The following is a 27,944-nucleotide window of genomic DNA, read 5'->3' on the forward strand; positions in this document are numbered from 1 at the left end:
TGGGAGGCCTGGGGGTTGAGGATGAGTGGTGGGAAGAACCCAGGAGAAGGCTAGATAGGATGAGGACAGCATTAATTGACAGGAAATGCTCTATCCACTGTGCCACTGCCTGGTCAGGTGGAGTTGGACCCTTTTGAGCAGAGTTGAGGTTAGACTTTTTTTTTTAAAGATTTTTATTTTTGGCCCTAGCCTGTTTGCTCAGTGGTAGAGCATTGGCCTGGTGTGTGGAAGTCCCGGGTTCAATTCCCAGCCAGGGCACACAGGAGAAGCACCCATCTGCTTCTCCACCCTTTCCTCTTTCCTTTCTCTTTCTCTCTATCTCTTTTTTCCCCTCCTGCAGCCAAGGCTCCATTGGAGCAAAAGTTGGCCCCAGGCACTGAGGATGGCTTCATGGCCTCGCCTCAGGTGCTAGAATGGCTCCAGTTGCAACAGAGCAATGCCCCAGATGGGCAGAGCATTGCCCCCTAGTGGGTTTGCCAGGTGGATCTCAGTTGGGCACATACGGGAGTCTGTCTCTCTGCCTCCCCCGCTTCTCACTTCAGAAAAATACCCTCCCCCCCCAAAATTTTTATTTTAAAAGACACTTTTTATTTTTATCTAACCAGGCAGTGATGCAATGGATAGAGCATCGACCTAGGACACTGAGGACCCAGGTTTGAAACCCCAAGATTACTGGCTTGAGTGCAGGCTTACCAGCTTGAGTATGAGGTTGCTGGCTTGAGCATAGGATAATAGACATGACCCCATGGTTGCTGGCTTGAGCCCAAAGCTCGCTGGTTTGAAGCCCAAGGTCTCTGGCTTGAGCTCAAGGTTGCTGGCTTGAGCAAGGGGTCACTGGCTTAGCTGGAGTTCCCCCCTACTCCTGTCAAGGCACATATGAGAAAGCAATCAATGAATAACTAAAGTGCTGCAACAATGAGTTGATGCTTCTTATCTCTCTCCCTTCCTATTTGTCCCTCTGTTTCTCTCTCACTCTCTCTTATTAAAAACAAAATTCTTTTTAGATTTTATTTATTGATTTTTTTAGAAAGAATAGAGAGAAGAGCAGGGGTGGGAGGAGCAGGAAACATCAACTTGTAGTAGTTGCTTCTTGTATGTGCCTTGACTAGGCAAACCCAGGGTTTTGAACTGGCAAACTCAGCATTCCAGGTCGATGCTTTATCCACTGCACCACCTCAAGTCAGGCGTGGTTAGATTTTAGAAAGAAAAAAATGCTGATTCTCACTGGAGAATGGACTTTGGGATGCCATGTCAGACCCTCCTACTCCCCTTCCACTGCCCTTTACTCTCCCCACCCCCCAGGTCCTCAGAGGGCTGGCTCACTCTGGACCTTGCTACTTCCTGCTGCTGGCAGCCACTGCTTAGAGACTATGGAGCTGTGGAGACAGCTGAGACAGGCTGGACTGGTGCCCCCAGGGCTGGGTCTACCCCCCAGGGCCCTGACGGGTGTCCCCCCTTCAAGGAGAGCTGGCCAGACTCTCATGTGCCTAGGGTCAGATACGGAAGGTGCCAGGGAGAGTCTGCTGTGGATCTGGGAGGAGCTGGTGAGTGAGGGCTTTGGAGGGTAAGAGATAGGACAGGGGTGAGGGGAGAATGAATGAATGGATGAATGAATGAATGAATGAAAATAGGGCCAGAGATTGAAAGACAGAAATTGAGAGGGAGAGGGAGAACTAGAAAGAGCGTGTGTGTGAGAGAGAGAGAGAGAGAGAGAGAGAGAGACCCAAAGAGTGTGAGATAAGAATAGAAACAGATCTAGAAAGACAGACAGAGATGGAAAGCAGAGCTTGAGAATAGCAACAGAGACAGACTCAAATTAAATCTGAGAGGCAAATGCAGAGAAATAGAGATAAGGAGACAGGGATATGGAGAGACATAGAGACAGGTGGAGACAGAGAGAGATAGATAACAAGAGAGGGAAACAGGAGAGACAGAGACTAAGACACACATGCGCACATGTACATACACACACACACACACGCACGTAGGGACAGTGAGACCAATGAAAGGGAAAGACAGACAGACAGTCAGAGATCAGGAGGCACTGTGAGGGGCGGGATGGCAGTTAGGAGTCAGGGACACAGTGAGAATCTGCCCAGGTGCTTCAGCCCAACTATTAAAGAAAAAAAATTTGTGACAGGTAATAAGGTAAAGGGTATAATAAGAACCTCTGTGATGAGATTTTGCAGTAGAGAAAAAATCCAGGCTCAACTTCAAATCCAGACTGGGCAAGTGGAAATTTATAGCCAGGAGCATCTGGGGGTGGGGTAGTAAATGGAAAATTACAACAGGGAAGCGGGGATTTGGGGTAAGCTGGCCCAGTAGGATTCCTGCTAAAGGCAGGCCAGGGTGGTCAGACATCACAGGGGAGTGGGGAGGAATGGGAGGGCGAGGAACCTCGTTAGATAAGATATGGCGAGCCTTCAGGTATGGAGGATGAGAATTCTCGCTAAAACTAGATTTTATAAGGAGGTGCCCAGATTGGCCTAGAAGATTCAGGAGCCTTACTAAAGTTTGGTCAAGCAAAGAATCTTTGTCAGGTCTTGAGCCAGGACCTACTCCTACCCAGGTTGGGAGGGGGTGCATGTTTTCTGGCGTGGAATGCGCATGACTGCCCCTTCCCTCCGGCAGAGGAATCTCCGCAGAGTGGACGTCCAGCTGCTGGGCCAGCTCTGTAGCCTGGGACTGGAGATGGCAGTGCTGCAGGAGGAGCTGGTTGCCTTCTTGGAAGAGGAGGAAGAAGAAATTCTCAAGGAAGAGGAGGAGGATGAAGAGCAGGAGGGGAAGCAAGAGGAAGGACACCTGGGGGTCTCCTGCCCAGCCTCAGGCCACCTCATTCCAGACTTTGAAATAACTATCTGATGCCCTGCCAGAGTGTTTCTCATCGGCATAGGAAATTTTATGCAGCTTTCTGCAAAGAAAGGGGGTGATTTGCAGGTCAGCTCGACCCGCAAATGTTGATTTGGAATCAGCACATGGTCCTGAGCAAGTGTTTCTCTGCAGATGTCTGCAGTGAGATTCAGGGATTGGCCTGTGAGCTTTGGGTGGATCTGAAGATGATGGGGGAAGTTAGCCGAAAAACTGTCGGTGTATTTGCAGATGAGCTGTAGCACTGCTGCAGAGGAGATATGGGTCTTTGAAAGCAAAATGGAAATGCTTGCCGATGAGCTTTTAGATCAAGGCCATACGCTGGCCCCTCGCGGCTGCTGAGCACTTGAAATTGGCTACCCCTACTTGACGTGCACTTTAAGTGTAACATACATGCTGAATGCTGAATTTTCAAAGGCTTAGTATGATAAGAATATAAAACATTTTAATAATCTTAAAAGTTAATTACATATTGAAATGATAATATTTTTAATATATTATGATACATAAAATATTACTAAAACTGATTATACCTGTTTATTTAAGATTTTTATTATGATAACACACATATTAAAATAAACTATTTTCACTTTTTTTTTTTTTTTTACAGAGGCAGAGATAGACAGGGACAGACAGACAGGAATGGAGAGAGATGAGAAGCATCAATCATTAGTTTCTCGCACGTTGCGACTTCTTAGTTGTTCATTGATTGCTTTCTCATATGTGCCTTGACCACGGGCCTTCAGCAGACCGAGTAACCACTTGCTGGAGCCAGCAACCTTGGGTCCAAGCCGATGAGCTTTTTGCTCAAACCAGATGAGCCCGTGCTCAAGCTGGCGACCTTGGGGTCTCGAACCTGGATCCTTCTGCATCCCAGTTCAACACTCTATCTACTGCGCCACCACCTGCTCAGGCTATTTTCACTATTTTTAAGTATATAGTTCAGTAGTGTTAATTAAGCATATTCACATCGTTGTGCAACCATCACCACCATCCATTTCCAGAGCTCTTTTCATCTTGCAAAACTGAAAACTGTACCCATTAAACAGCTCCCCATGCTCCTCGTTCTCAAGCCCCTGGCAACCACCATTCTGCTTTGTGTCTCTCTGAATTTGACTACTCTAGGAACCATATATAAGTGGGATCACATAGTGTTTGTCTTTTTGTGTTTCACTTGTTTCACTTAGCATAATATCTTTAAGGCTCATCTATGTTGTAGCATGTGTCAGATTTTCCTTTTTTTATGCTGAATGATATCCCATAGCATGCACATTCCACATTTCGTTTATCATTTATCTGTCTGTGGACACTTGGGTTGGTACTACCTTTTGATTAGTATTAATAATGCTGTTATAAACATGGGTGTACAAATATCTGTGCAAGTCCTTGTTTTTAATAATTTTGGGTTTATACCTAGAAGTGGGATTTCTGGATCATAATGTTATTTTATGTTTAATTTTTTGAAGACCCACCAGACTGTTTTCCATGGTGGCTGTACCATTTGACATCTCTACCATCAGTGCACAAGACTTCCAATTTTTCCACATCAATGCCAACACTTGTTATTTTTTTCTTATTTTTTTCCCAATAGCCACCCTATTGGGTGTGCAGTGGATCTCATTGTGGTTTTGGTTTGCATTTCCCTAATGATTGAAGATACTGAGCATCTTTTCAAGTACTTATTTATCTCTTTCTTCTTACATTTTGGTGGGGTTTTTTTTTTGTGACAGAGACAGAGAAAAAGAGAGAGAGGGACAGATAGGGAGCTCAGCTGGGGTAGTGGGGAGGCTGGGGAAAATACTGAAAGTCAGACCCTAGAACCCAGTGAAGGGGGAAGATAACCCAAAAGCATGCCTCTCACTTGACACTCTAGAAAGAGGCTGGGCAGTCTGGGGGTTTCTTGGAAACTACATCCAGGTGTACTTGGGTCATGCTTCACAAATGCCAAGCCTTGGGGGGAAAGAGACTGGGGTTGGGGTAGAGGCACTGAGGGCAGACTGGAAGGAGTGACTTGGGAGGGAATGCGCACTGTTCAAGAACAGCATGGTGGTGGCCCCTGACATCTGGGTCTGGGATGCTCTAAGCCAGGGGCCCCCAAACTTTTTACACAGGGGGCCAGTTCACTGTCCCTCAGACCTTTGGAGGGCCGCCACATACAGTGCTCCTCTCACTGACCACCAGTGAAAGAGGTGCCCCTTTCAGAAGTGCGGTGGGGGCCGGATAAATGGCCTCAGGGGGCCGCGTGCAGCCTGCGGGCCATAGTTTGGGGACGCCTGCCTAAGCCATGGCCTGGACCATGGAGTGTCACCTATGCAGGAGGCACTCAGGGAACTTGGTGGATGCGGCAGTGCCACGTGTATCATCTTGCGTGCTGGTGTCACTGAGATACATCTGGCAATGACCATGTCAGGACAAAGCTACTCTTCTGGAGCTCTCTGTCCAGCAGAAGGGGGGAAACCCCCTCACCACACAGGGACAGCCAAGATGGGGAAGGCATAGGAGCTAAGGGGACTCAGATGAGGCAACACGCCCAACCTGAAGCATTAGGAAAGTGAGCCAAGTAAAGAAAGGAAATGGGGGTGGGAGGCTGGACAGTTACCTCAGTTGGATAGAGTCTTATCCCAAAATGCCAAGGTTGTGGTTTGATCCCTGGTCAAGGCACATACAGGAAGCAACTAATGAATGCATAAATAGGCTAGAAACAAATGAATACTTCTCTCTCTCTCTCTCTCTCTCTCTCACTCTCCCTTCCTCTCTGTCTCTCTAAAAGCAACAAATAAAAAATATATTTTTAAAAAGATACAAGGAGGTGGAGAAAACATAATAAGAAAGGGAATGGGAAGAGTATAATAAGCAGAAAAATAGTATACACAAAAGCCATGAGATGAGCTAGTGATTTAGCTCAGTTGGGTAGACTTGTCCTGATATACCAAGGCTGTGGGTTTGATTCCTGGTCAGGGCACGTACAAGAATCAACCCATGAATAAGTGGAATAACAAACTGTTCTCTCTCTCTCCCTTTCTCTCTTTCTAAATATCAATAAGAATAATAATAAAAGTCATGCATTCTCTTAGAATGATATTATTTCTCATTTTCTCTTCATTCTTCTTCCACTCCCTCCCTTGGGACACTTTGTTCCCTTTGTGACTCCATCAGCCTCTTGTCATAACTCTCATGTTCTCAGGACACCGGTTTAGACTCCTTTTCAAAAAAGAAGGGACATTGTGAGCCTGACCAGGCGGTGGCGCAGTGGATAGAGCGTCGGACTGGGATGTGGAAGGACCCAGGTTCGAGACCCTGAGGTCACCAGCTTGAGCAAGGGCTCATCTGGTTTGAGCAAAAAGCTCACCAGCTTGGACCCAAGGTCACTGATTCAAGCAAGGGGTTACTCGGTCTGCTGAAGGCCCGTGGTCAAGGCACATATGAGAAAGCAATCAATGGACAACTGAGGTGTTGCAATGCACAACGTAAAACTAATAATTGATGCTTCTTATCTCTCCGTTCCTGTCTGTCCCTGTCTATCTCTCTCTCTGACTCTCTGTCTCTGTAAAAAACAAACAAACAAACAAACAAAAAAGAAGGGACATTGTAAAGACAGCTGGGAGAGGACCTGCCAGTAAGCTACTAGAAATGTCAAGTGTGGACAACAGACACCTATCCCAACAGAAATTGGAGACCACACAGTTCAGCTTGGCTGGGAAGCTGTTCAGATCCTCCAAGAGGGGCCTGCATGTCCCAGGCCAGGCCCCTTCATGGGGTGGGGTGGACAGACTGCAGTGGGGGTGTGACCTACATTCTGGCTCTTCAGTAGCATTTTCTAAGGTGACTTTGTTGACAATTCATTCCTGCCAGTCCTCCCTGCCCCAGCACAGTGTTTTTACCAAGCTTACACATTTGGAGTTCAGAAGTCAGAAATCAGTCTCAGATGGTTATAAATATGTTGGCAGGGTTGATTCCTTTAGGAGATTCTCAGGGCAAATTCCTCTCCTTGCCTTTCCAATTTCTAAAGCTCATGGACCTTTCTTCCATCCTTTTAAAAATTGTATTTATTGCCTGACCAGGCAGTGGTGCAGTGATGGAGCATCGGACTGGGATGCAGAGGACCCAGGTTCGAGACCCCAAGGTCGCCAGCTTGAGCACGGGCTCATCTGGTCTGAGCAAAGCTCATCAGCTTGGACCCAAGGTCGCTGGCTCGAGCAAGGGGTTACTCGGTCTGCTGAAGGCCCGCGGTCAAGGCACATATGAGAAAGCAATCAATGAACAACTAAAGTGTCGCAACAAAAAAATAATGATTGATGCTTCTTATCTCTCTCCATTCCTGTCTGTCTGTCCCTATCTATCCCTCACTCTGACTCTGTCTCTGACTCTGTCTCTGTCTCTGTAAAAAAAATAATAAATAAATAAAATTGTATTTATTGCCTGACCAGGTGGTGGCACAGTGGATAGAGTGTCGGACTGGGATGTGGAGGACCCAGGTTCGAGACCCCGAGGTCACCAGCTTGAACGCGGGCTCATCTGGTTTGAGCAAAAGCTCACCAGCTTAGACCCAAGGTCGCTGGCTCAAGCAAGGGGTTACTCAGTCTGCTGAAGGTCCCCCGGTCAAGGCACATATGAGAAAGCAATCAATGAACAACTAAGGTCTCGCAATGAAAAACTGATGATTGATACTTCTCATCTCTCTCTGTTCCTGTCTGTCTGTCCCTGTCTATCCCTCTCTCTGACTCTCTCTCTGTCCTTGTAAAAAAAAAATTGTATTTATTGATTTTAGACAGAGAGGAAGGGAGAGAGAGAAACAGAAACATCGATCTGTTTCTGTATTTACCCTGATTAGAAATCAAACTTGCAAACCTTTGTATATCGGGATGATGCTCTAACTAATTGAGCTCTCCAACCAGGGCTCTTTCTTCCATTGTCAAAGCACAAGACCCAACCTCTCTCTCCATCACGTCCCCCTTTTCTTTTCTTTCTTTCTTTTTTTTTTTTTTTGTGTGTGTATTTTCTGAAGTTGGAAATGGGGAGGCAGTCAGACAGACTCCCGCATGTGCCTGACCGGGATCCACCCGGCATGCCCACCAGGGGGCGATGCTCTGTCACAACCAGAGCCACTCTAGTGCCTGAGGCAGAGGCCACAGAGCCATCCTCAGCGCCCGGGCCAACTTTGCTCCAATGGAGCCTTAACTGCAGGAGGGGAAGAGAGAGACAGAGAGGAAGGAGAGGGGGAGGGGTGGAGAAGCAGATGGGTGCTTCTCCTGGCCGGGAATCAAATGCAGGACTCCTGCACGCCAGGCCGACACTCTACCACTGAGCCAACCGGCCAGGGCCATGTCCCCCTTTTCTGACACTGCCCCTCCTGCCTGCTTCTTATAAAGTCCCTTGTAATTATATTGGTTCCACCAAACTAATGCAGAATAATCTTCATATTTTAAGATTATTAATTTAATCACACCTACCAAGACACTTTAGCCATTTAAAATGACTTTCACGGGGACTGAGGAAGAGACATAGATGTCTTTGGGGATGTGCATTACTTTGTCAACCATGGGGACTTAAAGGAGAAAAAGCCCTGTATGAGTCATGGATCTCTAGAGAAACAAGACTTAACAGGCTGAATATACATGGAGAGAGAGAGGGTTTTTTTTTTAAAGACTGTTTTTTTTCAATTTTTTTTTTTTTTTTTTTTACAGACAGAGAGAGAGTTAGAGAGAGGGACAGATAAGGACAGACAGGCAGGAACGAAAGGAGACGAGAAGCATCAATCATCAGTTTTTCGTTGCAACACCTTAGTTGTTCATTGATTGCTTTCTCATATGTGCCTTGACCGTGGGCCTTCAGCAGACCGAGTAACCCCTTGCTTGAGCCAGTGACCTTGGGTCCAAGTTGGTGAGCTTTGCTCAAACCAGATGAGTCCATGCTCAAGCTGGCGACCTCGGAGTCTCAAACCTGGGTCCTCTGCATCTCAGGCCGACGCTCTTATCCACTGCACCACCTCCTGGTCAGGTCTTACCTTTACTCTTTATTATTACCTTTCTGTCAACCTAGAGACAGTGAAGCTGTGCATCCCCTGTACTACAGTGAAATGTTTGTGTCCCCCTAGCTGACACATGCCTGGGACAGTCAGCACCCCACCTCCTGGCTGTCATGTGCTGTTCTGTGCTGCGTGATCCAACCTAGAAACTATACTTGAGGCCAGATCTGAAAACCACTACTGCTGTGGATGATCTCAGGTCATGTTTCCTAGAAGAAGAGTAGGAGAAAGGATTTAGGAGCTCATGAAGGGGGTGCTGGAGGAAACTCAGACGGTGCCATGGAGGAAGCCAGCAGGAATTGGGTCTGGTTGGGGTCCTGCTTCAGCCTAACCATGGGGACTCTGGGCAGAGGCGAGATGGGAGATTGTGCAGGTGTAATCAGGGTTAAAGGGAGTTATTAAGAAAAGAGTCTGATTAGTAGTGATACAGTGGATAAAGCATCCACCTGGGATGCTGAGGTCTCCGGTTCAAAACCCTGAGGTTGTCAGCTTGAGTGTGGGCTCTTCAGCTGGAGCCCAGGCTCACCAGCTTGAGCGTGGGATCATTGACATGATTCTACGGTCGCTGGCTTGAACAAGGACTCACTGGCTGGGCTTGAGTCCCGTGGTCAAGGTGTGCACGAAAGGCAATCAGTGAACAATTAAACTGAAGCAACTCTGAGTTAACATTTCTCATCTCTCTCCTCCTTCACTCTCTTCCTTTCTCTCTCTCTCTCTCTCAAATCAATAATAAAAAAAGAAAAAAAAAAAAAAAAAAAAGAAAAGGGACGAATCCCATAACCATCCCAGAATTCAAGGGTAGCGATCAAGAACTTAGAAGGAGAGCCCGCTGGGCTGTGTGTGTGTATGTGAATGTGTGTGTCTGTGTGTATACATGACTGTATATATGTGTGTCTATGTACACGTGTGTATGTGTGTGTAATAGTGTGTATGTTTTCAGTTAGACTAAGGGATGTAGAAGTGCAAACTCCAGGGACACAAGAACTCACAGGTTGAGGAGGAAGGCTCATGGACTGGCTGACAGGAGACAAGGAACAAGGAATAAAGTGAAGAGATTCGATTGCAATTGGGGCTAGAAATCCAGAAAGTGAGCAGGAACCAGAAGGTATCAGGACCCTGTGGGGACAGAGGCCTGAGCTGAAGATGCTGGCCAGTTGACAAGCAGAAGGGGGTTAAGCAGAAGTGAGGGTGTTGTGCAGAAGTGAGTTTCTGACCAGCAGGGAAACTTGAGGTAGGAACAAGAACGTCGGACGCCATTTCCAGAGCCAGGGCAGGGTTTTCCCGCGCCCAGCTCCCCCCAGGCCGAGACAGGTGCAGTTGTTCTCCAGCCAGCTGCGGGTTGGTGACTGTGGCATCTCCAGCTGAGGGAAGGAAAGCTACAGTCAAACTCCGAGCTTCAAGATGTCCTTCAGCCAAGCTTTCTAGTGAGCAGGATGTCAAGATCTCCTGTAAGTGAGGCTAACTGAGGACCCACGTGGAGGCTGAAAAGGATCCTGAGCGTGGGGAGGGGCAGGGTGCAGGATGAAGGGTAGGAAGACTTTAGAGCAGGGGTCCCAAACTACGGCCTGCGGGCCGCATGCGGCCCCCTGAGGACATTTATCCGGCCCCCGTTGCACTTCTGGAAAGGGCACCTCTTTCATTGGTGGTCAGTGAGAGGAGCATAGTTCCCATTGAAATACTGGTCAGTGTGTTGATTTAAATTTACTTGTTCTTTATTTTAAATATTGTATTTGTTCCCGTTTTGTTTTTTTACTTTAAAATAAGATATGTGCAGTGTGCATAGAGATTTGTTCATAGTGTCTACGGCCATACCACCCTGAACGCGCCGGATCTCGTCTGATCTCGGAAGCTAAGCAGGGTCGGGCCTGGTTAGTACTTGGATGGGAGATTTGTTCATAGTTTTTTTTATAGTCCGGCCCTCCAATGGTCTGAGGGACAGTGAACTGGCCCCCTGTGTAAAAAGTTTGGGGACCCCTGGCTTAGAAGCTTGTTCAAGTCCACGCCCTTCCCCAACCAAGGTTTGTCTTTAACCTTCTGGAGGAGAAAACTTCTGGGATATCCTCTGTAGCACAGAGCTTCATCTTCCCTCTGTCTTGACTACAATTTGTCCTTGAAGCCTTTCTGCCCCATCGACCCACTCGGGGCTCTATTCATTGCACTAACTTCCTCATGGTGGCCATTTTATGTTAACTCTTCCCTCAAATCAGGAAATGCCCCTGACCAGCGCCCATGATCTGTACTTACAGTGTTCTCTCTTGCTCTTCATACTGAAGCAGGAGATTTTCAAAGCTTCCTCAAAACTCCACTCCAAAATTTCACCTTTGAAACCTCCCAATCCCCTGAACCCCATGCAGGCTCACAGCCCTGGCACCTCCCGCCGCAAGGAGGTGTCCTCCTCAGTCATCATGGGTTCCTTCCAGGTCAGGACCCCTCCTTTGCTCAGAGCCCAGGTCAGAGACTCAACTCAAAATGAGGAGGAAGTCACCACAGAACCAGCCCTGAGACTACATTCTTATTGAGCAGTCCTTCATTCTCTAAGTCTCAAATTCCCCTTCTTTGTCAGGGAGGTAGAGTTAGTATGACAATCAGAGAAAAGTTTCAAATCAAAATTTTGTACCAGTGGTTGCTGAAATCACGGTTGAAGAATCAGGGGAGGCAGCCAAGACAGGTATCTATGTATTTGTCCTCCTAAAGATGAATTATAAGGTAAGGGATTTATATTTGGTAATGAAGCCACAATCTCCTCTGTTAACTTTTCACAAAGTCTCATAGAAATAATATGTCAGTTTGTCTTTTAAGAATTCACAAGGACTGTGTAGACATAAGCAGGATTCATAAGCAGAAATTAATCACAATCACTTCTTCTGGTTGGCAAAGCATCATTTTTCTAAAGAAACATGATGCTGTCCTGGCAGGTGGTCCAGTGCACAAAGCACTGAGGTCACTCATTCAATCATGGTCAGGGCACGTATGAGAAGCAATCAATAGGTGCACAACTAAGTGGAGCAACAAGTTGATGCTTCTTTCTCTCCTTTTCCCCCTTCCTTCCTCTCCCCCCCAAAAAGCCTGACTGGTGGTGGTGCAGTGGAGTGGATAGAGCATTGACCTGGGACACTGAGGTCCCAGGTTTGAAACCCCAGGTCACTGGCTTGAGTGCGTGCTCATTCGGCTTGAGTGCAGACTTGCCAGCTTGAGCACAGGGTCATCAACATGACCTCATGGTGGCTGGTTTGAGCCCTAAGGTTGCTGGCTTTAAACCTAATGTCACTAGCTTGAGCCCAAGGTTGCTGGCTTTAAACCCAAGGTCCCTGGTTTGAGCCCAATATCACTGGCTTGTGCAAGCGGTCATTGGCTCTCCTTGAGGACTTCCCCTCAAGGCACATATGAGAAGCAATCAATGAACAACTAAAGTGATACAAGTTGATGCTTCTCATCTCTATCCCTTCCTGTCTCTTTCTATCTCTCTCTAGCAAAAAAAAAAAAAAAAAGTGATTTTAAAAAATATTCCATGTCCTACTGGTTGTATGAAGTTGAAGTTATCTTGCCTGGTACAAATATCAGCATATTCTTTTTTTAAATAGCTTTTCTAAAATTCATTTTTAGAGAGATAGAGAGAAGGGGGAGGAGCAGGAAGCATCAACTTCCATGTGTGCTTTGACCAGGCAAGCCCAGGGATTTGAACCAGCGCCCTCAGCATTCCAGGTTGGTGTTTTATCCACTGCACCATCACAGGTCAGGCAGCATATTCTTGGAGTTGGAGATAATAGGTCTAAGACACTCAGGGCTTGCTCTCTTCCACGTGTTATTAATTTACCTCTTATGAAATTCCACACGTGCCTATGAACTTCTTAGTCATAATTTTCACTAGATTGTGCATGGCCTTTTCATGATAAATGAAGTAAGCAGCATCAAAGAAATGACGTAGCATGTGTTTCTGATGATTTCAGTTCCAATATGATTGCACTGCAGGTGAGTTGGCATTTTATAAAGAGAAGGACTCCTTCTCCTTGAAGGAGGCCTCCACCAAGGAGCATGTGCTGGTACCCAGAACCAGTGTGATCCAGGTCACTTCTGTGAATTGGGTGGGGAGCAGTGATGACTGACAGGGCGAATGCCAGAGGGAGTGAGAAGCCTTAAGAACACCTTACAATGCCAGGGGAGTGTAGAGCAGTTCAACTGCAGGAGTAACATTCCTTGTATATGAAGATGGAACATTTGTAAGTTGTTTGAATACTGTGGTGGGTTAAATAAGGGTCCCCAAAGCCTGAATACTTGATATAGACCCAGCAGATGGCCAACACTATTGCAATTCCACTTCCACTTTTCACCTTGCCTTTGGGGAACAGGATCACACAGATGGTAAAAGCTATTCTGTCATAGGACCTTGATAGCCTGTTTGTTGTAACCACCCCTTAAAAAGCCATCAGCCACCCACCCTCTGGTGGACCATAGATCCTGGCTGCTGCCAGCTGCCCCATGGCCTCATTGCAGGCTCAGACCCCAGCGCCCACCTGGCTGTCCACCTCAGGGCAGACATTTGTGTTCTTAAGTATGTACTTTATTTCACCAATTCGGTGTGCCTATCTGAAACTGAGTTCAAAAACAGGACTCGGAAGTTGAGAAATAGTACCATGTGGGTTGTCTTGCTTTCATGGCTGCTCCTATTGCATAGTGAGCATTGGGCCGAACCCTAGGGGACTGGCCCCAGAGGTGCACAGTTGCAACCCAAGCTGGACAGCAGGGAAGGACCTGGAGGGATGGGCTCCTGTGCAGAGTCAGAGTGAGAAATTCGTAAAGCCTGAGAAAGTGGATAGATTTTGGATTAAGCGGATCTACTGGTGTCATGGATGAGGCTTTTGGGGGGGGGGCAGGGGCTTAAGGATAAGCTCGAGGACACTAAGTTTGGGGCAGACTTACTATTTAAGGGGGGAGCAACTGAAATCGCTTTGCTGAAGTTCAGGGTGCTGTTCTTCCAGATGAGAATGGGTTTAGGGGTGCAATGTGGAGAATGGAAGAAAGTTCTCGACACTCACATTAGTGCCCTGACATTAGGGTCTTGAGGGAGCCCCAGATGTACAAGCCAACAGGGGATGTGGGACAGAAGTTAAATGGGGGAGGGAAATGAACCTTCAGTGGTGGGGGTGTCTATGAGGTAGGCGAGTATGAGGGGTTGGAGGACTGACACCATAAACGCAGACGAGGTGAGCGGAGGGTGTTTGGGGATTTGAGACAGGAAGGTAGTTTGAGTGTGAGGTAGTCAGACTGGAAAAGGGACTGGGATGGCAGTCTTGGGGAAGAGGTTGAAAGCAGAGCCGAGACAAAGTACACTGCAAGCAGTTTCCAGAGTGAGTGCCAAAGTTTCACAGTGTCTACCCGTGATCAGGTTTCTGTGTGCGGGCTGCTTTAAAGCATGGTCTGGAGTTAGACACTTTCAGCATCGCTTGGGTGCAGTGCAGAAAAGCAAAATGTCGCCCTTTTTCAAAGTCTTCGTTTATTCTAGCAAACAAGGTACCATGTCCCAAGGTTTGTACATGAATGTGTAAGGCTGAATAAGAGTTTAGATAGGTGGAGGAATCATGGATGGGTCCGGGATTGAAGTGAAGGACATTTTGGAGTATGTTCTCCTTTTTCTCCTTTGTTGAATGGTCAAAGTGTGCTTCTGTGAGTTCCCAGGGTAGAGATGTGTGTCGGGTGCCTGTGCTGGACTGGTAGCTGTCAATGGTGTAATCCAAGCTGTGTCACTTCCATCTGCGATGGATGCTGCTCTCCCCACCTGTCCTTATGTTGGTGGATGCGATAGAACCCAGATTGTGATGAAGAGTTCTGGCTGCCTGCACGTGCTACTTCCACACTCAGCTACTCTGTGTCTCCTGAAGCCTGGAAGCAGGTTAGGAATGCTGTTCTACTGCTGTAGAAAACACAGCCTTGCTTCAAACACTCGGAGTCTACATGCTATTCTCTTCTTAGGTCCCACCAGGGGCTTCACAAATCACCTTTCATTCTTCTAACGTAGATTAGATAGAGGTGCAAGTGCAGCAACTTGTCCTTTACTCTGGAGGGTATGTCCAGCAGGGCTCAGACTATTGGAGCCATAAAACCCTCATAGATGTAGCAGATTCCTGAATGGTCACAGATGTGGTTGTCCCTGCAGCTCATGGAACTCTCCCACTTCTCTAAGATGCTGGTCACTAGAGCTGATTCTGTCACTGGCATCAGTGAATGTCATTGTCCTCATAGATGTTGTCATTGATCATCAAGAAAGACATGGGTCATGTGTCTTACTAAGGCATTTAGAATAGTTGCCATTTCTGGCTCAGACAGTCTGATTATGATATTATCAACTCTGTAATAAATCAGTTATTTTCAACCAGTATGCCACAAGAATTTTTAGGACATGCAATACCTACTATTTAGTCAGAGACAATGACCTTTTCCCCTCAGGTTGTCAAATTAGAAAATGACAACAGCCAACACAACAGTAGTCATCTAGTGTGAATGAATCAAAAATTACACCTATTTTATTTTTCAGATCAAGAAAAGTAATATTTTTTGGTGTGCTGCAGAATTTTAGTAATTAGTTTATGTGTGCCGCGAGATGATAGAAGTTGCAAGTTGCGGTAATAGACCGATGTGAGGTCCTGCAGGTTGTCCAGAATCCTGTGGGCTGCACAGGAAGAGAGCCAGAGACCACGAACATGTACTGTTGCTGGCGCCATGTAGACATGCGCTGTTGCTGAGCCACTTCCTTATGAGTTTTGGGAAGAGTGTGTTCTCAGATCAACAGCTGCATAGCACATATGAAAGGATGTGTAATTACCGGCTCTAGTTATACTACAACATTTGTCACAGAAACTACAAGTTTGGTTTAAATTAGTTTATACTGTATTTGTGGTAATGCACTGTATTCTGCCATTGTCCATCTGGCGTGGGAGACAGCCTATAAATTGACAAAGTCCTTCCAGTCTAAGGGTTAAGCCAAAAGCTAACCCTTTCCTACACCCTCTGATTGTTTTTGCTCTTTGAGGCAATTTATGTGCCTTTCTTCTTATCCCTTGTTTGTGGAACTGCTAGTTATAATGTTAGGCATGATGAAAGGTCATGCACTCTTGAAAAAGTTCCTGTTTATACTCCAGATATGTGACTTTGTATGGGAGACTTCCTTGTTTTGCAAACGGCTTTGTTCTCTGCACTATAAAATAAAGCTCACCGGGGTGTCTGGGCTTTTGGCAGGTCACCAGCCTGCAGAAGACCTTCAGATCCCATTCTTTTTCTCTCTCTGTTTATTTCTTCATTCACCACTGTTCTCCCTCAGGACCTGGTCAAATACAAGTCGCACTGGTTAGTGGCAATCTGTATTTTGAGGATACTAATGAGTTAAATGAGAATATAATGAGAACCACAACACCTGTATCCTTCGTTTTGATGGTGGCCATAATCTTTGTCATTTCCCCTGGAATCTGATATGTTTTATTTAATTATTTTTAAATTTATGATTTTAGAGAGAGAGGAAGGGAGAGAGAGAGAGAGAAACATCAATTTGTTTTTCCTCTTATTTATGCATTCATTGGTTGATTCTTGTGTGTGCCCTGACTGGGGATCGAACTTGCATCCTGGGTATATTGAGATGTTGTTCTAACTAACTTAGCTACTCAGCCAGGGCATAACATATTTTTTTTAACTAAATTGTCAGTTGAGGGGATAGATTGATTTAGAAGTCTTCTTCACTAAACATCATTTGTTTTTCCTAAAATAATAGCTTTTACTTATAGATCAAAAAACCACTGTGAGGATTGTCTTAACTGCTCTGTATATCCATCCTTATTCTGCATTGGAGCTGGGGAGATGACTGCCAGGTGTGCCCATAGACTCAGTGGGGTCAATGTGAGATCAACGGGGGCAAGAAACCCATGGCTTTCCTGACCCCTTTGTACCACTATACTAAACAGGGCCCATGATGGTGCTTTGAGTTCCCAAATTTCATGCCAACTTGAGCTTGATGTCTAAGAGCTCTTGAAAGATCTCTGTATTTTTTCCCCCAAGTATCTACTTACCCAAATAATGCCCATAGATCCCATCTGAGATCTACTGGGATCAGCTGGTGTGCCCTTGCCTTAACTGGGAAAAGTTTATGACTTTGTATTGTGGCAGAGACCTCAGCCTTCTGCTTCTCTACATCTCTTGATTACAAGTAAAAATTTACACCTTGCTGGCCTTTCATATCATATGTTCTTAAGGATACCATGTTCTGTGCTGACTATAATACAATTACACTCATCTTGTTTCTGGTGGCTAAATGGTGGCCTCTGCCATTCTCAGATCCTATCACTCCCTTGTTACTGTGGAGCCTAGCTTGGTAACATCATGTCCTCTTTTTAGCTCTGACCTCTGGAGATCAGCCTTCACTTGTACCTCAGTGATGCCGGTGTCCCTTAACCAGTGCTATTCCACCCATTTCTCCTGAGGATCCTAGTTGACTGGTGGCTTTCTGTCTTATTACATGAGATCCATCTCAGTGTGCCCACTTCTTTGAAGGTTCTGATCCTTGACCCCACTATACTATTGTGCAATTCAACTCTGACCTTAACCATTCAGAGTTAGTGCAGACTCTACTGGTTGAGGGCAAAGTTGTCCACAAGACTATTCTAAACCAAGCACTAACCTCATGTTTGGAGTTCCCAGGCAATTCACACTTCTAGTCCATGTATTCCAGAGAAATATGTGCCTTTTGGGAACCAAATAACCAACAGGGTTTTTGGAGTTTAGATTTTTGGGGGACAGAGGTGTGGGGAATTAGCTGTAAGCTGACAGTCTGCCCAACCCCTCACCTCACTTGCCTAATTAGGTTGCAAAAGGCTGTTAAGCTGTGTTGCTGGATTGTTTACACTACCCCCTATGTTCCCTGGCAATAGTGGAGGCAAATTTCTTCTATCCTTTGTTTGGTGTAAAGTTAAGATGATATGTATGGTGGGGTTTTCTGCACTTGGTAAAATTCTTGGGTTGCCTTGGAAATGTGATCAGAGACCATTGATTTACTAATGGCCTCACTTTGCCCTATAAATAAAGCAAGATGTGGTTTTTGGGCGCATTTTGTTCTTGCCAGCAGCAATTACAGGGCCCTCCTGAACCCATATTTTCTTTTTTTATTATTAATTTTAATGGGGTGACATTGATAAATCAGGGTACATATGTTCAGAGAAAACATCTCCAGGTTATTTTGACATTTGATTATGTTGCATACCCATCACCCAAAGTGTATTTTTTTAATTCCATGTATTTTCTTAATTCCACACCGTTCCCACTTGGGACCTGGAATTACTAGCTGTGCTGGTTCGCAGCATGTGCCAAGATATAAAAATAAATATAGTTACTCTACTGTACCATTTCATTACAGAAATACAGCTCTTTTTTATTAACACATCATTATTATATTTATTATTAATACATCATTATATTATTTTTAGATAAATACACCCAAATAAAATGGATAGATTTCTCAAATAGAAGCGTGATATTGAAGAATCCAATTCTGAAAGTGAGCAAAAGCTAAGTGTTAATAAAATAGAACTTGAAGGTTGACAGGCAGAATTTAATTTATAGCATTTTCCAACACTTAACACTAAACAATACGATTGGATTAGAAACCCATTCATGGAAGCTTTAAGTGATTTTGGTTTAACATTAATAGAAGAAGAACTGGCAGCTATATCCACCGATCGTGGATTGATGATTGAACGTAAGGAATTACCTCTTGAACCTTTTTGGATTTCTATAAAAGAAGAATATGTAGCAATATCTAAAAAGCTTTGAACATTTTACTACAATTTTCAACATCTTATTTGTGTGAATTAGGAGTTTCTACCCTCAACACAATTAAGAGTAAAAAGAGAGGAATTCTTCAATGTATTGACAAGGAAGTGAGAGTTTGCCTTTCAAATATATGCCCAAACATTGAAGAAATCACTAGGACACATCAGGCTCATGTTTCTCATAAACACAAGCATGAAAAAACTTAACACATTTATGCCAGGACCTGCCAAATTTACTAAATCTTACTAAAAATGTATCTATATATATAAAAAGTTAACTTTTTGTCCTTTTAAAAATTTTTTAACCCTTCTTTTTTACAAATTCTAAAATGCATAACTCAAAAAATGTAACATAAAAATGTTTTTTAATGTCAGAATAAATTTAATTTTGTCGTATTTATCGATATTTTGTTTAATTACTATAAAAGCATGCTTGGACTTTATATTTTTTCTTTAATATTTGACTTAATTATTATAACATATTTCTCAGAAATTTGTATATTTTGCGCCTACAATTATTTGTAGGATTTTAAATGCGCCCTGACTTCAAAAAGTTTGAGAACCACTGCCTTAGGCATTTGTAATGCTTGGAGAATTCCAAGGTTTTAGAATTTGACATTCTTTACCCAGGACTAGGAGCAATGACCAGACAACTTATTTGTTAAACAACACTGATATCTGCAATTCTGGGTCTCTTTATTTAATGTGACATTAATTTATTCTCGGCACTCAAAAGGTATTTCAGCATTGTACCAGAACTACATCCAGCAGCCATCATCATGGAGTTAATTCCTGTGTGGTATGTACCTGCCCTATGGTGACACTCTCTCCCTGATTCAGATTAGTGGTCCATTGTGCCCTGAATTTTTAGATCTGGCTCATAGGTATAACCTATGACCCGGTTTGTGCAAATTGGCTGGATACTGTAGCTTCTTTGAAGTTTACTTCTTCTTTCTTCACTTGCCAGTTAACCAAATTCCTGTTGGGTATGCTGACATCAACCCTGTTGTGGCTCTGGGCCAGAGTGGGTAGAGAAACCTTGATGGGGTAGCATTGCCTTGTAAGACACTTACTTGCTTCCTGAAGTTCTGAAAAGTGTCTTATCAAGGGGTGTCTTAGTTTCCTATGGCTCTGGTAATAAATTACCACACATATAGTGACAAAACCACACTCACATTGAGTATCTAATAGTTTTGGTCGTCAGATTTTGAAATGAGACTGATTGTTCTAATGTCAAGGCCTGTGGCTCATTTGAGAGCCAGTTTAGGCTGCAGAGGGCATCTGAGGGGATGAGCACGCTTCTCGGAGAAGAGGTCTGAGGTAGGCACCCACAGATTCTCATATAGAGAGAAATCCTCTTAAAGAAAAATATCAGAGCCTGACCAGGTGGTGGAGCAGTGGATATAGTGTCAACCCAAATGCTGAGGTCACCAATTTGAAACCTGTTGTCACAAGCTTGAGTGCAAATGCACGGCTCCTTGTTTAGAACTAATTAAAAATTTCAAGATGGCATAAGCAGAACATTAAGTCCAGCATAGGCCCTTGTAAGTGACTGTGTGATGGCATAGATTGCCAGCTGGTGAAGCCACCAGGTGGTGGCTCACTGGATAGAGCATCAGACTGGGACACAGACGACCCAGTTTGAAACTCCGAGGTCACCAGCTTGAGTGTGGGCTCACCAGTTTGAGAGCGGGGTCGCTGGCTTAAGCAAGGGGTCACTCGCTCTTCTGTAGCCCCCCCCCCCAGTCAAGGCACATATGATAAAGCAATCAATGAGCAACTAAGGTGCTGCATTGAAGAATTGATGCTTCTCATCTCTCTCCCTTCCTGTCTGTCTGTTCTTATCTTTCTTATCTGTCTCTCTCTCTGTCTCTGTCACACACACACACACACACACACACACACACAAAAGAAAAATATCAGAAACTCTGGCTCCCGGAGCGTTTACATTTCATCATTTGTAAAGTATATGCTAGCACCAAAACTTATTTAGGTTGGATAATTCTGTTCCCCAAACAATATGTTTATGTCCTTAAGCCATATACAACACACACTTTTGTCTTCATATAAATAAGAAAAAATATTTCTTTTAATTTTTATTATGACAAATTTGAAACACACTAACAGAACGAATAAGAATCATATAGCTACCACAGAGAAAAATTTTCTTTTTTGTTATTTATATTGCCATCTTGCTGTTTGCCCCAATCTATCTAGCTTATAATTTTTTATCTATTAGTTTTTCTCTGGATCATTTACAAATTAATTACAGACATACTAAACTCTGACCTTAATTATTCCACCGGCTATTCTTCAGAACCTGAGAATGTCTGGGTAACACTATCCACCTGTGCACCCAACTGAATGATCGTTTGCTCATGGCACCTAATAGCCGGTTCACGCTCAGACTTCTTTAGGAGTTCTTGGTAATTTATAACAGCAGCAATAGAAAACTGATACACCTACTTTACTGAAAGACTGTTAAAAATGTATTTTTAACAGCTTTATTGAGAGAGAACTCACTCAGTTAATGTGAGCAATTTAATCCTTTCTGTATACGCATAGTTGTGAAATCATCACTGCCCTCTAATGAGACCATTTTCATAGTCCTCAAGGAATCTCCAGACCTGTTACTCATCACATCCCAATCCTCCCACCCTCTAATCCAGCGGTTCTCAACCTGTGGGTTGCGACCCCAGCAGGGGTCGAACGACCAAAACACAGGGGTCGCCTAAAGCCATCGGAAAATACATATTATGTATAATAAATATGTATAATAAATATGTATAATAAATATGTATAATAAATATGTATAATAAATATGTATAATAAATATGTATAATAAATATGTATTTTCCGATGGCTTTAGGCGACCCCTGTGTTTTGGTCGTTCGACCCCTGCCGGGGTCGCAACCCACAGGTTGAGAACCGCTGCTCTAATCCTTGGCAACCCCTATTCTACATTGTGTTTTTAGACTTGTCAATTCTGGCCTTTTAAAATACATGAAATCATATATGTAGTATGTGACCTTTGTGTCTGGCTTTTACTTAGCATAATGTTTTCAAGGTTCATTCATGCTGTGATATGTATAATTTTTCATTCCTTTATATGACTGAGTAATATTCCACTGTATGATCATAACATTGTTTTATTATTTATTAGTTGATGGATATTTGAGTGTTTTTATTTTGTTTTTTACTTTTTGGCTAGTGTGTATAATGTGCTATGTACACGTTTTTGTGGGAAATGTGTTTTCCTTTCTCTCGGGCATGTGCCTGAGGGGGAGTTGCTGGATCATATGGCAGCTCTGCTGGACGGTGTGAGGAACTGTGGAACAGTTTCCAAGCAGCTCACAGAGGAAGTGTATGAGGATTTTCTATTATCTGTCTGTGACTCTCGGTAATTCTGACAGGGTGGAGTGGTATCTCATTGTAGTATTGATTTGCATTTCAGTTATGACTGATGGGCATCTTTTCAAGCGTTCATTGATCATGTGTCTATCTTTTTTGGACATCTATTCATATACTTTGAAGATATTTAAATTATGGTATTTTGGTTTTTTATTATTAGTTGTGTATGCTATTTGCCATGTGTTCTAGATATAAATTCCTTATCTAATATATGATGGGTAGATTATTTTGCTCATTCTGTGGGTTGTACTTTCACTTTCTTAATAAAGTCTTTTGAAGCACAAACATTTTAAATTTTGCTGAGGTCCATTTATCTATTTTCACTATTGTGCTTGTCCAAAAGTATATTTGTGACATTTTCATAGCCATTATCTAAGCAATGATCTTACAGAGCTTGTGATATTAATCTAGAAAGCCCTCCTCTTTATACCTGACTCCATGTAACATCTAAGCTGGTGGTCTTAGGGGGTCTTTGTCTGAGTCTGTCTCAAAGTCTTTTCTTAATGTCTCTCCCTCCACCATATTCCCTGATTCTGTAAACTGCAGTCAAAAGCTTTATCGCATTGGAACTCACTGTAGATTTTAGGGTACCCCCATAGATGAATCCCTGAAATCACCCAAATCACAGCATCACGGGAATACAAAATCAGGCTGTCCGTTGAGGGCTGAGTAGGATCTCTCTCCAAAATATCGCCATATCTTAACCCCTGGAACTTGTGAATGTGACCTTATTTGGGAATCAACTCTTTGCCAATATAATAAGTTAGTGATTTCAAGATGAGATTATACTGGGTTATCTGCGTGAGTCCTCCACCTGATGATATATTCTTTTTAGAAACAGAAGACCAGATGACATCCAGAGGAAAAAGCCATGTGAGATGGAGACAGAGATGGGAATGATGTAGCCATAAGCCAAGGAATGCTGACTGTCACTAAAGATGGCAGGTAAAAGAAATGCAATCTCCCCTAGAGCCTGTGGAGAAAATGAAGTGTTGTCCATATTGTGATTTGGATTTCTGGCTTTTAAAATGTCAGGATAGCTTTCTGTTATTTTGTGGAAAATCACTATGGCATTCACAAGAATCTAATGCATTGTTCCTTTTAAAGAAAAAGAGACCATCTCCCAGTATGAACAGACAACTCCATTTCCCTGTATTAACTTCATAGAGCCTCAGATCCTGTGGGAACTTGACAAGATACCTAGCACCTGTGGGTGTCCTGTCCACACCTGCACTACTGCATTGCTTACCTCGTTCTGGCCTGAGCCTGTTGTGTCTTGCATTTTTTTTTTTTTTTTTTACAGAGAGAGAGTCAGAGAGAGGGATAGACAGGGACAGACAGACAGGAACGAAGAGATGAGAAGCATCAATCATTAGTTTTTCATTGCATGTTGCAACACCTTAATTGTTCATTGATTGCTTTCTCATACGTGCCTTGACTACAGACCTTCAGCAGACTGAGTAACCCCTTGCTCAAGCCAGTGACCTTGGGCTCAAGCTGGTGAGCTTTTGCTCAAACCAGATGAGCCCTCGCTCAAGCTGGCGACCTCGGGGTCTTGAACCTGGGTCTTCCGCATCCCAGTCTGATGCTCTATCCACTGCGCCACTGCCCAGTCAGGCTGTCCTGCATTCTTATGCAGGCACTTCCTGTGCACATGGGCTTCCCTCACCTCTGGACACTGGTCCCTGCTGGGAAAACAGAACCCAGGATGGACATTTTTCCTGGAAGCCATGACTTTAATAAGGTAAGCAGTTGGTACTGTCACCTCTAATGGGGAACGTGTAGGGGATGGATTTTGGAGTCTCCTTTGTAGGATAATTACTTTTTTTTTTTCATTTATCCTTTTTGGTGCTAAAATCATCTTCAATTTTGTCAGAGATTTGCTCATAGCAAAATACCCACATAATGATTGTCAGAGTCCAAAACGTGAATTTTTTAAAGACAGAGAACCCTCTGACTGGGAATTTAGGACATTTAGGGATTACTATTTCTGGGAGTTTTTCATGGCTTGAATTGACATGAAATTCACGGAGGATGACCTCATCCATTTGTCATGGGAGACAGGACTGGCTTCACCAGCTGGCAATCTGTGCTGTCACAGAGTCACTTAGAAGGGCCTGTGCTGGACTTAATGCTCTGCTTATGCCATCTTGAAATTTTTAATTAGTTCTAAACAAGGAGCCGTGCATTTGCACTCAAGCTTGTGATAAGTTTCAAACTGGTGACCTCAGCATTTGGGTTGACACGATATCCCTGCTCCACCACTGGTCAAGCGTTATTTTACTTTTTTGATGCAATTGTAAATTGTATTGCTTTTTAAATTTCAATTTCTGATAGTTCATTATTAGTGTATAAAAATGGAACCAATTTTTGAATATTAATTTTGTAATCCACTATTTTACGGAATTTATTAATCAGTTCTTATAGTTTTTCTTTTTGGTGAAATCTTCAAAGTTTCTCTATATTATAATTTAATCTGCAAATAATCACAGTTTTACTTCTTTCTGTAGTTTGGATTCCTTTTATTACTTTTTCTTATCAGATTGCTGTGGCTGGGACTTTGAATACTATGTCAAATAAAAATGGTAACAGTGGACATCCTTGCCTTTTGTTTTTAGCATTTCACGTTAAGTATAATGTAGCTGTGGATTTGTCGCAATACATAGCTTTTATTATTTTGAAGAATGTAACATCTATTTCCACTATGCTCTGAGTTGTTTTTTTTCCATCATAAATGCTGGATCTTTCTTTCTTTCTTTCTTTCTTTCTTTCTTTCTTTCTTTCTTTCTTTCTTTCTTTCTTCTTTCTTTCCTTCTTTTTCTTTTTATGACCCTCCCCCTGACCCCTCTCCTCCTTTTCTTTGGAATCTGCTGTCTTGCTATCTGTATCAATGTGTCATATATATATATATATATATATATATATATATATATATATATATATGACACACTATATAATTTCACTAATCCCTTCACCTTCTCTGATCCTATTCCCTCCTCCCCCTTTCCCTCTGACAGTTGTCCCTCTGCTCCCTGTGACCCCACCTCTGCTTCTATTCCGTTCCTCAGTTCACATTAGATTCAGTGTTCATTAGATTCCACATATAAGTGAGATCATATGATATTTGTCTTTCTGTGCCTGGCTTATTTCATTTAGCATAATAATCTCCAGGTTCATCCATGCCATTGCAAAAGGTAAAATTTCCTTCTTTTTTACAGCTGTGTAGTAATCCATTGTGTGTATGAACCACAGCTTTTTTATCCACTCATCCATTGATGAGCACTTGAGCTGTTTCCAGATCTTGGCTATTGTAAACAATGCTGCAATAAACATGGAGGTACATATCTTCTTTTGAATCAGTATTTTTGGTATCTTAGGATATATTCCTAAAAGTGGGACAGCTGGGTCAAAAAGCGGTTCCATTTTAATTTTTTGAGGAAATGCCATACTGTTTTCCACAGTGGCTGCACCAGTCTGAATTCCCACAGGAGGGTTCCCTTTTCTCCACACTCTCACCCAGCACTTGTGTGTTGATTTATTCAAGAGAGCCATTCTGACAGGTGTGAGGTGATATCTCATTGTGGTTTTAATTTGTATTTCTCTGATGATTAGTGATGTTGAACATTTTTTCATATGCCTATTGGCCATCTGTATGTCCTCTTTGGAGAAGTGTCTATTTAGTTCTTTTGCCCATTTTTTAATTGGATTGTTTACCTTCCTGGTGTTGAGTTTTAGAAGTTCTTTATAAATTTTGGTTATTAACCCTTTATCAGACATATCAACAAATATGTTCTCCCATTATGTGTGTTATCTTTTTACAATATTTTGTTAATGGTGTCTTTTGCCTTGCAAAAGCTTTTTAGTTTGATATAGTTCCATTTGTTTATTTTGTCCTTTATTTCCCTTGCCCATAGAGACATATAGGCAAAAAAATTTTTTTTGTTTTTTTTTTTTACAGAGAGAGAGAGAGAGAGAGAGAGTCAGAGAGAGGGATAGACAGGGACAGAGAGATGAGAAGCATCAATCATTAGTTTTTCGTTGAGCATTGAGACACCTTAGTTGTTCATTGATTGCTTTCTCATATGTGCCTTGACTGCAGGCCTTCAGCAGACCAAGTAACCCCTTGCTCGAGCCACTGACCTTGGGTCCAAGCTGGTGAGCTTTGCTCAAACCAGATGAGCCCGCGCTCAAGCTGGTGACCTCGGGGTCTCGATCCTGGGTCCTTGGCATTGCAGTCCAATGCTCTATCCACTGCGCCACCACCTGGTCAGGCAGCAAAAATATTTTTATGAGAGATATTAAAGTGTTTACTGCCTATGTTTTCTTTCAATATTTTTATGATTTCACAATTTACATTTAAGTCTTATCTATTTTGAGTTTGTTTTTGTGAATGGTGTAAGTTGGTGGTCTAATTTCATTTTTTTGCATGTACAAGTCTAATTTTCTCAACACCATTTATTAAAGAGACTGTCTTTACTCCATTGTATACTCTTGCCTTCTTTGTCAAATATCAATGCATCTTAAAGGCATGGATTTATTTCTGGGTTCTCTGTTCTGTTCTTCTGTTTCATTAATCTGTATGTCTGTACCAGGCTGTTTTGAGTACAATGGCCTTGTAGTGTAGCTTGATATCAGGAAGTGTGATACCTTCCACTTTGTTCTTTTATAATTTTTTAAAATTCTATTTATTTATTTATTTATTTATTTATTTATTTACAGGGACAGAGAGAGAGTTAGAGAGAGGGACAGACAGGGACAGATAGGCAGGAATGGAGAGAGATGAGAAGCATCAACCATCAGTTTTTCATTGCAACACTTTAGTTGTTCATTGATTGCTTTCTCACATGTGCCTTGACCGCGGGCCTTCAGCAGACCAAGTAATCCCTTGCTGGAGCCAGTGACCTTGGGTCCAAGCTGGTGAGCTTTTTTTTTTTTGCTCAAGACAGATGAGCCTGCACTCAAGCTGGCGACCTTGGGGTCTCGAACCTGGGTCTTCCACATCCCAGTCTGATGCTCTATCCACTGCGCCACCACCTGGTCAGGCCACTTTGTTCTTCAGTTTCAAGATTGATGAGGTTATTCAGATTCTTTTATGGTTCCATATAAATTTTTGGAATATTTGTTTTAAATCTGTGAAGTAAACCATTGATATTTTAATAAGATTTGCATTGAATCTGTAGATTGCTTTTGGTAGTATAGACGTTTTAATGATGTTAATTCTTCCTTTCCATGAACATGCTTCCATTTGTTTGTATCTTCCTTAACTTCTTTTTTCAATGTCTTATAATTTAATTTTCCGAGTACAAGTCTTTTATCTCCTTGGTTAAATTTATTCCTAGGTACTTATTTTTCAGCAATCTGGTCTGAGTTCCAGATGCAATAAAGACTAGGCAGAGGGAATAGCAGCTGTAGTTCAAGGATAAGGGTGAGGAGTCTTCCGATGAACTCTCCTGCCACCAGGGGGCGCTCAAGGCCTAGGACACAAATGGAAGTCCAGCGAGTACCTGAGAAGGTGGTCCCTTGAGGAAAGTGGATGGGGTGAAGGCAGTGGGAGGAGGTGGGGCTGCGGGTAGGGAATGAGGGGTTGTCCCCAAGGGAGGAAGCCGATGGAGCAGCAGATACCAGCCTCTAGGGGCACAGGGTCCCCGGTTCCGGTTCCGGTTCCGGGGTGGGGGAGGGAGGTGGCACTAGAAGAGCAGACCGACAGAGAACAAGGGACAAGGGACAGGGCAAGAGGAGATAGAATTCATTGGGGACTAGGAGTCTAGAGCGCAGAGGCGTTCCAGTGTCAAAGCAGGCAGAAGAGAAGGCTGGAGCCAGGGCTTGACTGGCTG

General features: G+C 43.4%; 1 protein-coding gene across 1 annotated transcript; it reads left to right on the forward strand.

Moving 5' to 3' along the window:
- The first annotated feature begins 1,324 nt into the window (after nt 1-1,324).
- ERICH4 (glutamate rich 4) lies at nt 1,325-3,512 on the forward strand. The gene is made up of 2 exons (XM_066242918.1): nt 1,325-1,544; nt 2,632-3,512. The coding sequence occupies exons 1-2, from the start codon at nt 1,371-1,373 to the stop codon at nt 2,860-2,862; spliced, it is 405 nt and encodes a 134-aa protein (XP_066099015.1). The 5' UTR covers nt 1,325-1,370; the 3' UTR covers nt 2,863-3,512.
- The last annotated feature ends 24,432 nt before the right edge of the window (nt 3,513-27,944 follow it).

Source organism: Saccopteryx bilineata, chromosome 9 (genome assembly GCF_036850765.1).
Source record: "Saccopteryx bilineata isolate mSacBil1 chromosome 9, mSacBil1_pri_phased_curated, whole genome shotgun sequence".
In the NCBI taxonomy this organism is placed as follows: Eukaryota; Metazoa; Chordata; class Mammalia; order Chiroptera; family Emballonuridae; genus Saccopteryx; species Saccopteryx bilineata.